We start from the raw sequence: 15000 nt of genomic DNA on the forward strand, positions 1-15000 counted from the left end.
TCATCTATTAATCAAGGGTACTAGACCCAAAGTAGCATTCAGCTCTTTAGTATCGAGACCAGAATTTGGAAAAATTAACTTCGCAGCTCTATGCTGTAAACTCTCGAGTACATCAGAGTTAGCTTTAAAGCGGCCGTGCCAGGCCACATCACAGTAATCAAAAATGGGTAAAATCATTGTCTTGTAAAGGCGTTCAGCAGCAGCCATGAGAATAGAAATTCTCAAACGCCTAAAAACACCCAATTTCCTCGAGACCTTATTGACCACATGCTCAATATGGGTATGCCCGGGGGAGGGGGGGGATGTTGAAGTTTCGATTTGACTGGTACATAAGTTCATGAAATTCTGGCTGCTTGAAGAAGGAGATTATTATACATCCACTACATTTAATCAAAGAATTGAAATAAACAACAATTGGGTAGATTCGTTACTTTTTTTAAAGCACCCTAACGTCCTCACCAGATAACAGGTTTCGCTGATTGTACAAACAGCAATTGCTCATCTTAGTCTGAATTTCATCAAACTAAGATGAAGCAAATGATGTTTTGACTGACAGCTACAATAAAAAGGAATTTATTTGGAAAAACAAAATTACTTGGAGTAACAAACACAAGAACCTGATCAGTACGAGGTCACATGCGCGACTCTTGCCACAAAGAAGAAACTTTACATTTTCCGGTTTCAAAGATAAGAATTATAATCCATAATAATTGATGTATACTCGAAATTTTGTGCTACAGACAAGCGATTTTCTTCCTTTCAATCATGTCCCTACGCCTTAAAAACAGGGCACCACCAGGTGACTCAGTTCATGCCAGCGAAAAGCATGTTTCGAGTGTAAATCACCAGAGTCTGCAGTGTTTTGGAAAGACAGCGTGAAACTTCAAGAAAATAATCTCGGATCTTTTTGTTTTAATTCCCGTTCTTTGTGTCAATTTAAAGCGCACATTTCATCGCTTCCAAATATAGGCAGAACAAAAACAGTTCTGATCAACGTGCCACAAATAGTTGCGTTACTTTGAAGCTAAGCATATGCGAGAGAATATTACTATTATCAGGGTTCTCCAGCAGCTTCTTTTCTGCCCTTGCAGCATTAACCTTCCAATTATTGCTATACAGTAAGTGTTGTTAATGACTTGAGTTTTGCAACAGTGTTTTATGAAGTTCATAACACCATGGCCCATGAAAGTGCAAAACTTAACACTTGATTGTTTCCTGTTGCTTGAGTTGTTTGAATAACAATGGCGAAAACTCAAAACTTGTTCGAACGGTGGGCAATATTTTTGCTCTCTCATGAATAACCCGAGCTGATCTCACAGGTGCCTGTCATTTTCGAACGACTACTTGAGGAAAGCAAACGACCTCCAATTCCGTCTTCACAAGTCACTATTACTTAAGAACGTCTCCTTAACTCGTGAGCACGACTTCCCATTCTGTTCTCATGGAGACTTCACGACTACACACCTCAGAATAGCTACATTGTAGTCCTTGGGAACATTTTCACATGAGAGGTCACAAATAGCATTTTGATTGTATTTGAGCCATGTTTCTTGCAACCTGGATTAAGCGGTCATTTAGCAACTCCCCGAGGGTGGCCACTTAATACAGGTTCGACTATATTTGCAACAAACGTGAAGGCATTTCTATACTTGGCAATCCTGGCAGACCCTAACCTAAAATTTTAAAGTGATTCTTGGTCAGACATCCCACATCCAGCAGGAACTTCCAGCATTGCCTTTAATGCATATTAGCTAGCATACCAGTTAAAATTAGCTGTTCCATAGCAACAGTGTGGTCTAATCCAAACCAAGTTCAAGTGTACATGAATTAAACACACCACAAGACAAAACAAAGCAGAAACAGTGCTAGGAAAGATACATTTGCTTCAGGATGTGTGATGCTACTATTTTTTGTTTTGTTTCATTTATTCAGTGTCATTAACCTTCCACCTGTGTGGTTCTGTTCTGTTGTTTTGGTTGGTTGTGTTTCATTGGCCCTGAAAAGCCCCTACGGGGAGTGGTCAATTAAGTATGTATTATTATAATATAAGGAAAAAATACTTTAGGTCTGTCCTGTGGAGATGATTTTCATACACAGGGGTTTCAATAAAATTTGAAGTAGGCAGCTGGTTTGAGTCTAGTAGCCGACTGTATCAAGAAGGGGCCGTTAGGCCCCTTTGTCTAGGGGGTTTGGGGGCATGCTCCCCCAGACGATTGTGAAATCTGGAAGCTCTGAAATGTGATTTCCAGCACTGAAGATGAAGGAAGATTTCTAATGAACAGAGACACTGAGTGTGCAATTAAGTGCATTCTTTTGATGATTTCCAGCGGAGAAAGATTTGGAAAACCATTTCAAAAGGAAAATTAACGATTTTTAACGTTATATGATGTTTCGACAACTTCATGTCATCATTACTACCAATTTCAAGCTGCCGGGAACGGCAAACCTTTTTTGCGCGTTTTTTCAAGCACGAATTTCAACATTTCTCAACATGAGAAATCAGTTCTGTCGAACGATAAGAATATGTCATTTTAATCTGAACAAACAAAAAGGCTTAACCGATGAAACTAACGAAAAATTTACTGTTTTTGGAAAACAAGTCTTGATGCAACGATTACTCAATAACGACCTGTTTTACATTAAACGTCTTGATATGTTTGGGGACGTAACTAAACGTAATTGAATTACGTAAAAAATGTGACGGTTGGTCTAGGCCAAAATGCGGAAAAAAGTTATAGCCGTGCACTGTAGCTCAAAGATGGCAATATCAAATCTGATAATTATTTTGAAATTGAGGTTAAAAAAAGGTACATTCAAGTCGATCAAAAATTAATTTTACTTCAGGTTTGACGGAATCCTTCAATTAATTCAATGTAGGGTAAAAAGTAGCCGACTTCTCTGAGCGATGCAGCCGACGCTTTTCGTCGGCCGTCGGTGCTTATTGAAACCCCTGCATACAGATCAAGATGACTTGCTCAGAAAAAAATTAATAGCTTTTGGGTCGTGATGGTTTCACTGTCTGGTTTCACTGCAGTTTTCACAAAAGCTCCAAGGGAATCAAGCGGCATTGATTCACGTTTTGAAAATTTATTTTCAACCCAACTAGCCAGTAAAAAGGTTTACCTGTATTAGATCCAAACGTCTTTACATAAAGCTGCCACAATCTTTACTTTTCCACTTTTAAACCTGAAAAACATCGGTGGCATTGCCACTTTTCTCGTCTTTTTCAAGTACGGTGTGAAAAAATTGACGGGTTGCACGTTTTTCTTGCACTAGTGAGTGCGACGATCACCAGAGCAGAGGAAGCAATGTTTTGTTGAGAGACAGATTATTAATTATATAAATAATTAATTAATTTGGGCAACCAACTTGGAAGGCTGGGCACCCAGCTGAAATGCTCGGGAGCCCTTCCTTCGAGCACAGCCTTGAGGAGTTAAAAATAATTCATGGCCCGCCCACAAGACAGGTTCTTGGTACCTCTTGCAGGTTCTTGTCAAAATTTCCGACAAGCAACTCCATGCTTTTTACAAGGGAGTCCCCACCCCCCCAGGCAATAATAAGTTAAATAAATTCAGCTTTGGACCCCAAATGAATTCAAAATTCAGCTAAATCAAGCAATTTCAAGTCAAACCAGACTTGTTTCTTGAGATTAAAGAGAAGTTGCACGTTGAATAACTAAAACTACAAAGCCATCAAAACAACTTCAAAGCAGACACATCTCAAACATCTCAATGGCAAGAGGTGTGTCCTCTAACCATGGCATGCAGCTACAGTACCACCTTGTCAAAGGGAGAGTTTGTGTCTTTAACAAAAATTAATATCTTTACAATAGTTATCAGCATTAACAGCTACCCACAATGAAGAAAATAGGTATAGTGCAAGACAGTGGTTTTATACCAAGAATTTGGTTCGAGAAGACTTATACGATACCAGTGCTACAAATGCACTTAGTAGCAATGGCATTGTAGAAGTCATTGCATTGTAGTATTTACTGAATGTCAGGAATAATCCAAAAGAAATCATTAGATTGATACATAGATGTTAAAGAAAACAGTTTGTACTTAAATTGTAATTACCGAGATTAAGACAAGAATATGTACTTATTGACTGAGTGGGAGAGCCGGACAGGAATAAATTTGGCCTGAGGTTATGACGTAAGGACCGAGCGCGGCGAGGTCCATGCGCCACGACTGAAAGCCAAATATTTTCCAGTCTGGCCAGACCTAAACTCAGTCAATAAGCATTTTATCATATGGGCTCTTTACACTAATTATGAGCACTGCGAAGGTGAAGTTAGGACAAAATAAACAACATCTGCACAGAAAATTTATCTAATATGTTGTTTGCATTTGCTTTTCTGGCTGTAAATTACTTGTATATTTAAAATCGACAAAATCCCCAAACATTGCATCGCACAGAGCAGTACGTGTTCCTATTAGGTCCGCACAGCTTTTTCCGGCACTGCTCACCCTAATGGGTACGGCCCTCATCAGAGATTTTCCCAATAGTTTTGCAATGAAAGCACGCACAGGGCCGTATGGGGCCATATGATAAATATTATTTCCAACCCCTTTAAAATATTTAAGCTTACAGAAAACTTGCATCCGTCAGGAGTGTTAAAAACTGTATGTATAATTTACGTTTTCGAATAATTTTGTACGCGGTGTGGACAACGCATGGAGTAGACGGTCAGCAAATGACCACCTGCAAAACCCTGGGATATCGTTAAAAAGATATCATAGATTCAGAGACCGATACAAATAGCGATGTACATACTATGGTGTCATTTTCTTTGAAACAATTAGTAATGTACATCAAGAATGGCAAAATATATACTCACATTTTGTTATAAAATACTTTTTCCTCGGCTTTTTTGGCATACTTTATGAGATGATTATCCAGTAAACCCAAGATTTCATTGCAGATGTCTCTCAATTCTTGCTCCACTTTTTCTCTGTAATCTTTTATGATTTTCGCTTTTTGAGGATCGGGATTGTTTTTCTCCAGACTGGACAGAACCCGCCAAGAGGCTCTTCTTGCCCCAATGACATTCTTGTATGCCACAGACAGCAAATTCCGCTCCTCTGTGGAAAGCCCTTGCTCTTCCTTTCCCATGTCTTCAGCAATTTGCTTCATATCCTGCACCATATCTACAAGAAAGGACAAAGAGGGTCTTGGTTTTCCATCACACGCCTAACTTAAAACTTTTAAACGCAGATAAAAACCGACAGGGTGGGTAAACAATACGCGATTCCATCGCAAAACTATAGTACTTTTCGATTTAAAGTCAGCTTTTTTCTTGACATACAAAGGGACTGGTGTAAATATAATCACAACTGGATACGAACTAAAACTGATGATAAAGTGATTGGGCAGGCAACAACAAAACTTCAGCAATGATCCATATCAGTATTATTACAAGTCGGTACAGCACGGAATCTGCAAAATGTCGCAAAATACCTTCATAACGCTCCGCCTGCTCTGCCAACTTGGCTTTATAAACAATGTTTTCTTTTTCTTCCATTTAGATGGTTCAATTTTAAGGGAGATTTCCTCAGATTAATATCGTACAACAGCTCCTTGCCGATTCAAGATGGACGCTGGGCGCGGTGAAACAGTGAAAGCAACCGGCACGTGACTTGTGACGTTCATTGTTCCGTGTCGTCGGGGCAACCAAGCCAGCTTGTAGCGGCCATCTACCACAAGTTCTTTCCCGACCTGTCCCAGTTTATCACGCTTTTTTTTCTCATCCCTTTCAGATTGCTCTGTTTTAGGTTTTCTTCATCTTCCTTCATTATGATGGTTCGTAACAAGAACAAAAAACAAAGTTGTCACCGATTTGCTGATCATAATAAAACCGACTCGAAATGAAATAAAATGAATGTATATTTGAAGTGCGTGTTATAAACGAATGAAAGAACTGAGTGATCCTCGCAATTAGCTGAACAATTTTCGCTGTCAGCTTATAGACACCTGAGAAATTCAGATGGCTCCAACGGGATTCGAACCCATGACCTCTGCGATCGGGTAACAACATTCAATGGAACGGAAAATATGGAACGGCAGAATTGCGGAATACACTGAATATTCTACAATACGGAATATATGGAATATTCTGAAACACGAAAAATATGTAATACTTTGAAACACGGAACATACGGAACATTCTAAAACACGGAATATAAGCTCCAGTTTAGTTTATAGCAGTTTAATTCCAACTGATGAGATACACACGCAGGAAATCATAAACAAACATTACAAAGCAAGCGGTTCTAAAACAAAAACGAAAATAGCGATGACTGAAATGTTACTGAACGAAATAGTTCGGGATAAATGAAAGCAAATAAATGCAAAACATGATAGGCACCTCATGCAGTAGGAGATTTCCGAGATAAAAACCAGCTCACAAGAGAAATTTGCAAAACAACTTCCACACATAAAATTTTCCAGGTTTCAAAAGCACATGGCAAGAGAGATTAATGTCCAATGTCATACATTTGGCCCGCATGCCAAATAGAAAACAAAGTAATCACCAAAGGGGTTCCAAGGTGATTCAACACTATATCAAATTTACTGACACTGTCCTTTAGACATGCATGAACACAGTTTCCTTGACGGACAGTTTATTTAATCAGTTACTCTTGAATAGATTCGGGATTCGAAAGGTCCCCTTCCAAAAGACATAGTTTCCTCGCATCCCGCCCGAAGACATTTTGCACCAGCTGTACCCACAACAACTCGTCGAACATTTCCCTTTGCATCGTGGAAGACTTCTTCAACCAAACCAAGCCGGTCAGCGGCCTCTTGGTGAACTTTCGTCACTGTTTCGTCCCACTGCTAAATTGCGTTTCGGGTAGAGCCACTTCTGCCTCTCTTGAAGTGTGGGAATGTACTCCTTGGTCCATTTAGCCCACGACATATCAGCCATAGTTTGAGCTTGCTTCCACCGTTCACTGGGCCTAGGATTATGCACCACTGGTCGACCACCTGTAGGGCTGCATGGGTTCTTGTAGCACAGAAGTAAAGTGTTGGGCGTTAGAACCGAAGGATCTTTATGGTCGTCACAGTGCCGAGTGAGTGGGCGATCGTTCACTATCTTCTCGGTTTCGCAACTAACAGTGAGTATAAAGTCTCGTCATCGACCAAACAATTCCGAACGAGAGTATCCCAGGTGCTTTCTTACAGATCTGATCATGCGCTCTCATATGCCAACCACATGACCAGCGCTCGGGGCAGAGAAGAGCCATTCCATGCCCTTCGCCCTCATTTGGTCGCTGATTCTTTGTTGGTTCCATGCCAGCAAGGCTTGTTTGACCTCAGCTTCAGCACCCTTGAAGTTGGTCCCAGAAATAGCTCTATTGGAGGAGGGAGGGCGGGGGCTCGTCTACTTGCAGATCGGCACACTGCTTGCATAAAGGAATCTGTTGTAAGGTCGTGAGAAATCTCAATGTGTATTGCCCTGATTGCCAGGCAAGTAAAAATGCACCCAGAGCAGAGCGTCTCCATTTGATCTTAATAATCTATACCAACAGATGATAATGGTGGCATCCCAGGAGTCAAACGAGCTGGAGGGAGCGGGGCCATGATCTGAGTACCAGGGCTTTGGTTTCGACGACGGCATGGAATGCACCCACTGACAAAACGCTTTACTGTGCTTGGCCCTCTGATGACCCAGTAATGTTGGCGGACAACAGCCAAGGTTTGATTAGTCCCGGAGTGGCCGTTTCATTCATGCAGATAGCGGACTATAAGTCTTGTTACATGATGGTCAGAAGGAAAGATCACAGGGTGCTTCAGCTCACTGCCCAAAGCAGTTCATTGTCCAAACGACCAGCAACCCTAACAATACCTTGGTCTAAAACAAGATTCAGCTTGGCCAAACACGATCCTAACCTTTTTTGATTTCTGGTGATGTACAACAGAGTGATGTGACAAATACAAAACAGGACCAGCTGTATCATCTTTAGAGGGTGGATCTTTGGCGATAGTCCCTCCTTTTGCAACGTAGTCTTCCATAGTTTCCTTGCATTTTGCAAGGAACCTAGGGTCCCTCTTCAGTCGTTTTTTCAACAACAGTAGTCTTCTTTCTGCCATGATCTTGTTGTCAAGTAAGTAAGGGGTTTCACACTTTCAGGGGAGCTCAATCTCATAATGACCACCAACCATTTTCACAGAACTGTCTATAATGGACGTGGCTCGACGATCCTCCATGGAAAGGCACTATTTCAAGTCAGCTGTACATTTAGTGAAATCTGCCGCATTGTAAAGGCGTTCTAGCTGATACTGTATAGGATCCAGGCCTTTACCGGATTAAGTACAGCCCAACGATTGGTCAACATGGATGAAATTAACTTCGGCACTCTCATCCCTCCTTCCTTTCAGTGGTCCCATAGCAGTCCACCCCAGCAATGTTCGTTCTGCATGATGCTGTCCTGTTTTCCCGGTACGTACCTCAAGGGGGCACAAAGCTTCGGGCACATGGCTGCCAAGCAGTATAGTTACTTTTTTGTCCACAAGATCTGCTATATCAATGTTCTTGAGATGTGGCCATTCCTCCACACCATTGCTCGTTGGGATGCTTCTGGTAGTAACTGGTAACGTTTCCGTTGTCCAAACCTTCTCTAAGCGAACTCCCTTCCCAGTAGCAACACCAACAACATCAAGGCATAATTAGAGACCTCCTTTGCATTGAGTTCCAAAGACTGTAGACAGTGTGAACTCCACTGGTGTACAGTCTGCTCCAAGCTCTCTAGCCAAACTACTCAGGCACATGGTGGTGTTTGAACCACTGTCCAGAAAGGTATATGTTTCGATGATATGATCATGTATATGGTTTGCTGACTTTTAAGCTGGTCTCGAAGCCAAATTACTTGTTGCAGTAACACTGGTAGCATCATTCTAAGAAGGCCCTCCAGAGGCAGTTTGGACTTGGGGGCTGGACTTTGGGCCAGGCCCTGTTCTGTTCACCACTTCGTGGACTGAATTTGATGAATGCAACAAGGGATGATGCCTCCTTTGGCAACCTTTAACCCCGCACAACCTTGCAACTCGACACTTCTTGACAAAGTGTCCTGGACTGAGACACGAACTACACACCCTTTTCTCATCCTCTAGGTTTTTTTGCTGGTGGAGTGTTAATTCTCTGAACTTATGGCAGGGCTCGAGATGGTGACTGCCCGAACATAGGACACATTTAAAGAGTTCCTCTCACCGCCAGGATGGCCACTACTCCGGGATTGATCGCCAAACGTGGCCAAGGTCATGCTGTTGTTTGAGAAGCTAACTTTGCCCTTGGATGAAGATTTGTAACCTCTTGGGGCCTCCGGCTTTGAGTTGCAATTTGACCGAAGTAGGTGCTGGCAACAGCAGCACGGCTTTGTGCAAATTCTATGAGGTGTTCGAATGTTGGTGTGGTCTGAGAGAGAGCTGATTCAGCCCATTTTGCTCTGAGGTGGATAGGGAGGCGGGCGACAATCTTCCTTAGAGTATCCATCGAATCAAGATTGCTAGTGTGCTGTAGCTGGGTAGACCCGAAGAGACATGCTTCCATATCACGAGCAAGCTGGGATAAGATCTCTGGATCAGGATTTCGGATTGGAGGCCCGCTGACCACCCTTTCTAGAAAAGCCTGAGTCACCACATGCGTTTGGCCAAGGTTCCTTTGTAGTATCTCTTTGGCTCGCTTGTAACCTTCTTCAGGGAGAATTATAATACAATGTTCAATGGCCGCGTACCACTTCATCCATAGCGTTTTGTTGTCTTTCCAACACTCTGTATAATTGCAGGGCACTGCTCGGATCCGCTGACTGGATACTTGCCTCATTATGGTGAATACTGGGCAAAGGACTCTGTTGTGATCTCGATTCTGTTTGTTTCGACTCTGTGCATTATCTCCGTGGAATCAAACGGCTACTGACCACTCCATCCATAGTGTTCTCTTGACTTACGAATGGCTCGAAATTGGTGGTTGACCGCTTGTTCTGCTCTGATGCATGCTGGGTAAAGGATTCCTTAGTGTTTCATTCTCTCTAAAACCCCTTTCACTCCTTGAAAGCCTTTCCTCGAGACATTGTAACTCCTCCTGTTGGCATTTTATTTCATGTTTTTTGTGCATAATTTCGCGTTTCTGGATGGCACGATTCATTTCCGTTTCCAACTTTTTCCTAGCCTCCCTCGTACGTTTATCCAGCGCCGCCCTTTCTACCAGTTCTTCCTCCTCTAAGGCGCGTAATCGCTTGCACCATTCTGACTCAGCAGTGACAGGTTAACTTTGCAGGGCTGAATCTTCCTCTCTACTAACTGACGTCTGGTAACGTTAAGCTTATTTCGCTGTCCACTGTCCCGTGTAAAGTCCCGTGGCTACTATAAGGGTCGCTCGAAAACGCATTAGGGTATAAATTTCTTGGCACAGATGTCGGTGCCAGTGGAGATAACTGTCCACTATAAGGTTCTGAGCTGGAGAAGCACCGCTTAAAGACTCCTGTTGTAGAAAAAAACTTGAAATTTGCTGTAATAGAGGAGGCTCAACGTCTGAAACCACCGATCGAAGCGACGTACCACTTGAATTTTAGGCTAATAACGACCTCTTACCATTATTTTTGCCGGAAATATAGTTTTTTGGACTATCAGACACGCATACAATCTCAGCTTCTCCGGCCGCATCTTCACAATAAACAAGATTTTGAGGCGCTCCTTCGGTCCCCGCGATCTCATCCTTTAAGTCTTCAAATTCCGCAACAACAACAACACGCACTTTATTTAAAAGCCGATACAGAGACCATAGTAGCCCGCAATTGGCATAGCCATTCTGGGCGGGCTACTTAAATTTGGGCTGGATGTTTATAGGGTTACAAAAAAAAATTCTTCGCTTTCTTCACTTTTGTCGAGGATTTCTTCCCTTTAAAGTGCCACTACGACGAAAATTTTTGGTTTTCTCTTCGGATTTTTTTTAGTCAATTAAGTCAATATGTTCAAAATAATACAATGCATTTGAATTTGGAACGATGAAAGCGAGATAAGTCGGGAAATAGCCAGCCAAAAACCGCTAAAACTCTGTCCGCCATTACTGACTCGGATGGCATTGGAGAAGCCTGCGATTATTTTGTAAGCGCTCTTCACGCAAGACTTGGCTGTGACGTCATACGCGCATCGCTTCGTGGCGTTTGAAAAAGCGAACAAGTCGATCAAGGAGTAATGTATATAATATCCGCAAAAAGCAACTCGGCGATCTCTCACATCTCATAGATGGCATGGGAAATTAGCCGCGTTTATTTTGAGTGTTGCGCGTATGATGTCAGACCCCGGTGATCCAGCTAGACCCAACCCTTTTCCTCGCTCACGGTCATTTGCCGTTCGAGTAATGGCGGACAGCGAAAACCGAATAACTACGAAACGATAATTAAAAGTCCCGTGGGAATTTTTAAATAAATATTGGCATGATTCCTATTTAGTACGTCTATTTTCAAAATCTAAAGAAAAAAGGACATGCAAAATTTTCATTGTAGTGGCACTTTAATCTTTCCCGTTTTCGTCATCTCGTTGTATGAGAACTATATAAGCTCCAGTTTGGCTTATAGCAGTTTAATTCCAACTGATGAGACACACACGCAGGAAACCATAAGCAAGCATTACAAAGAACGCGGTTCTAAAACAAAAACGAAAATAGCGATGTCTGAAATGTTACTGAACGAAATACTTCGGGATAAATGAAAGCAAATAAATGCAAAACACGATAGGTACCTCATATAATAGGAGATTTCCGAGATAAAAACCAGCTCACAAAAGAAATTTGCAAAACAACTTCCACACATAAAATTTTCCAGGTTTCAAAAGCACATGGCAAGAAAAACTATCCGAGACTACTATGGGCAATTCCGTAGGCCTAGATCCTACACGGAATATACGCAATATTCTAAAAGGCGGTATGAAAGCACAGTCTTTCAAAATGGATATAAATAATATATTTTTTGCCCGTGAGTCGTCTGGGTACGATAACATAACTTCGGATGGTAATTTATAATATTTCCTTGCCTCAAAAGATCTAAAAATGTGTTTGAGAGGAGAGTTCACCTCTGAGCGATATGTTTCCCCGCTTCCGTTTTTGTGCTTCTCTGACTTCGCCGAAACATCGGAGGCGCACTTTCCCTTACTCAGAGAAGGAAAAATGGAGAAAGACGCTAGTAAGTGTCTCCATTACCTTAAAGACATAATGTACGACATGTTATCGTTTCTTTTGCAGACTGATTTGCTAAGTCAGTGCCTTTTTAAAGGTCTTTGTTACAAAACCTAATTCGCTCTTAAATGATTTCCCTAGCTTCGCCGAATTTGAGCTTCATCTTTCGAAAATTCACCGAGAAAGGCGATCCTGAAATCCATAATAAAGCTCTCTCAACATGATTGGTGCAAAAAACCAGATCAAAGGAATTCGAAGCATTTGAGTCTGTTCGAATCTACCAATCAGTGCAACGTGCCTGTTGGCTTGCCAACGCCTGGCAACGGTTGCGTTGCACTGAAGCTCAAATTAAGCCAAGGTATGGGGACATCCCTAATCGATCGGACGCTGGTGTTTTTAAGGTGAGAATTTCACTAGTTTGGTGTCAGTTCTCGCTTGAACAAGACGAGGTCACTGGCCAGCGGCTCTCTGTTGCCTGCTTTGTCAACTTTCTTGACTCTCTAACTGGTGGTCGAGAAAAGATCTCGCAAAATGACGCCTAAAGCAGCTCGGAACGACCAGAAAAACATAACACAGGACTCGGTTGACACTTTGTTTGATCTTCCATTGAATTATTTGCTTTCAAACTTTATTGCCGAGCAAATCGCAACCTCCGTAATGTATTCATTCTTCTATAGATTGATAACAACAACACCAATACAGACAGGGTGGTCAGCCTGTGACCGATGATAACAACATCTGCCAGGGAAATCGGGTATGAAGTTTTGTAACGAAGACCTTCAAAAAGGCACTGACTTAGCAAATCAGCCTGTTAAAGAAACTGGTAATATGTCGTACATTATTTTTTTAAAGCAACTGAGACACTTACCATCGTCTTTCTCCATTTTTCCTTCTCTTGCTGTTAAAGTCGGACTCGTCACTACAGAGGTGCCTAAGTCTAAGAAATTGAGAGAATGACTCTGACTCCACCAGAGGGCCAATTCGCATCAATAGACTTTTTCATCAAACTAAACCTCAATCGCAACACCAAACTTTCCAACCTTTCCAAAGAAGAATGGACTGCTCTCCTAAATCTCAAAAACCGGAACGACGTCGTCATCAAAGCAGCGGACAAAGGCGGAGCGATAGTCGTTTGGCGCACTGACCTCTACTAACAAGATGCAATTCGGCAACTTTCGGACACCACTTTTTACACCAAAGTCAACAAAGAGCGAGTAACTTCCGCCAACCAAAAAATTGTCAAAGAAACCATTCAGGAACTCATAACCAAACAAGAACTACCAGTCACCGCCCCAAATCTCATCATCAATACTCCTAGGACCTCATATTATTTCAAAGCTAAAATTCACAAACCCATCCGAACGCCATCCGGAGAGCTTTATCAGAAGCAACCCAAACGAACTCTTGGTCAAAAAGCCGCTCTCACGATTAGAACACGCAACTGACGAAGGAATCCACAACGAATTCCGAAACCGGTCTTCCAAACATGGCCAATGCCAATGAAGATATTTTGTCGCTGATACCCTTGATGAAATGAGAGACACCCAAGCACCATCGCCATTCTCTCCAATCGAGTCCCCAGACGAACACTTACCTCCCTCAAACGCCCAAACGCCAAAAGACAGAGGGCTTCAATCATGCAACCGAGGAACAGAATTGCTTCCCTAGAAACAAGACGTGCCAAACGTTTAAGATCGCTGACCGTCGTAAAAGAATTCGCCGCCAAAAACTCCTGTCCAGTTGGTCTCCAATACAGGCAACGGCCCCTAGTAAGACCAGGCGAACAACTGATTGCGGCCTACAACTGCAAGATCTGCCAGAAGGGAGAACAAGAACTTCTCCAACTACTGATACGCCAACAGCAAAAGAACTCCAGAACAGACGCTGAGACCATATCCAGTCTAAAACAACAGCTGATAAGCCAATTGTTCCCTGATCAGTTCAAGAGAGAGAAAGCAGAAAAGAGAATACAGTCAGCCACGTACAAACCGATCACTGACCAGAACAAATCTCAGCCAGAAAAGACCCGCGGCAGGCCGTAAAAAGCAGCCAGTGGAAAAGAACAAACTGAGCACGATCAAGGCTAAACTTAACGAACTGACAACTCTCACAAATGTATTTTCTAAAAGCAAAAATAAAACAAGAGTTGCACTTTGCCCACGTGTCTCTTTTACTGACTCCAGCCGCGCCAATGCTGCGCGACCCCTCAGCCACAGCAAAAAGCGACGTCAAAAACGCAAGGCACACAAAAATCAGTACAAACAAAACAATGATAGATTTATAAAGAATCTATCAGATACCCCGCTTACTGATGACGATAAAACTTTGCTTTCAAAAGGCTTAAAATTCATACCTACTCGCCCAAAACCGGGTTCACACAGAAGTCTAATTATAGATTTCAACAACTTCATTAGAAATATGCGCTTGAAAATCTCCTCGCTGATCGTAATAGCAAACCACACCCATTCCAATTCAAATCTAAGTGGCAGCTGCCACCACAACCTTCAGTGGCACTTAAGTGAATGAAAACTACTTGGAAAAAAAAAACGAAATTCCTACAACATCGTTCTGCGATTCGCAGGAAAACCTATCAGCAAAAGAACGAGAAGCACTTACAAGGCTTCGCGCAAACACGAAGATGAACATTAAAAAACCGTTAAGGGGAACACCACAGTCGTCATGGATACTCAGAGAAAAATCACAGAGTGCAATGATCAAGTTTATGATACAAATTACTACACCCCTCTTTAAGAACCAATAGTAGCATCGACGGCTAACAAAGTCAAACTTATAGTCAATAAACTGTATGTTAACAAAAACATTGACGA

The 15000-nt window shown here is 42.1% G+C and overlaps 2 protein-coding genes across 3 annotated transcripts in view; both read right to left on the bottom strand.

The window, feature by feature from the left end:
• The window catches only part of LOC137974688 (14-3-3 protein epsilon-like), a 23536-nt gene extending 17905 nt beyond the window's left edge, over positions 1-5631 (bottom strand). The window contains exons 1-2 of one of the 2 annotated variants that reach the window (XM_068821625.1): positions 5461-5625; positions 4841-5150 (exon numbers count right to left, since the gene is read on the bottom strand). In XM_068821625.1, the coding sequence (XP_068677726.1) occupies positions 4841-5150; positions 5461-5524 (374 nt within the window). In that variant the 5' untranslated portion in view covers positions 5525-5625. Of the gene's footprint in view, positions 1-4840; positions 5151-5460 lie in introns of both variants that reach the window. The other variant, XM_068821626.1, reaches the window with a different exon arrangement.
• A 3628-nt stretch (positions 5632-9259) lies between these two features.
• On the bottom strand, positions 9260-9823 carry LOC137976899 (uncharacterized). The gene has a single exon (XM_068824226.1). The coding sequence runs from the start codon at positions 9821-9823 to the stop codon at positions 9260-9262; it is 564 nt and encodes a 187-aa protein (XP_068680327.1).
• Between the last annotated feature and the right edge of the window lie 5177 nt (positions 9824-15000).

This window comes from Montipora foliosa, chromosome 11 (genome assembly GCF_036669935.1).
Source record: "Montipora foliosa isolate CH-2021 chromosome 11, ASM3666993v2, whole genome shotgun sequence".
In the NCBI taxonomy this organism is placed as follows: domain Eukaryota; kingdom Metazoa; phylum Cnidaria; class Anthozoa; order Scleractinia; family Acroporidae; genus Montipora; species Montipora foliosa.

Excerpts from the sequence above, each read along its gene's own strand:
- LOC137976899 (XM_068824226.1), bottom strand. The coding sequence starts at position 9,823 with ATGAGGCAAGTATCCAGTCAGCGGATCCGAGCAGTGCCCTGCAATTAT.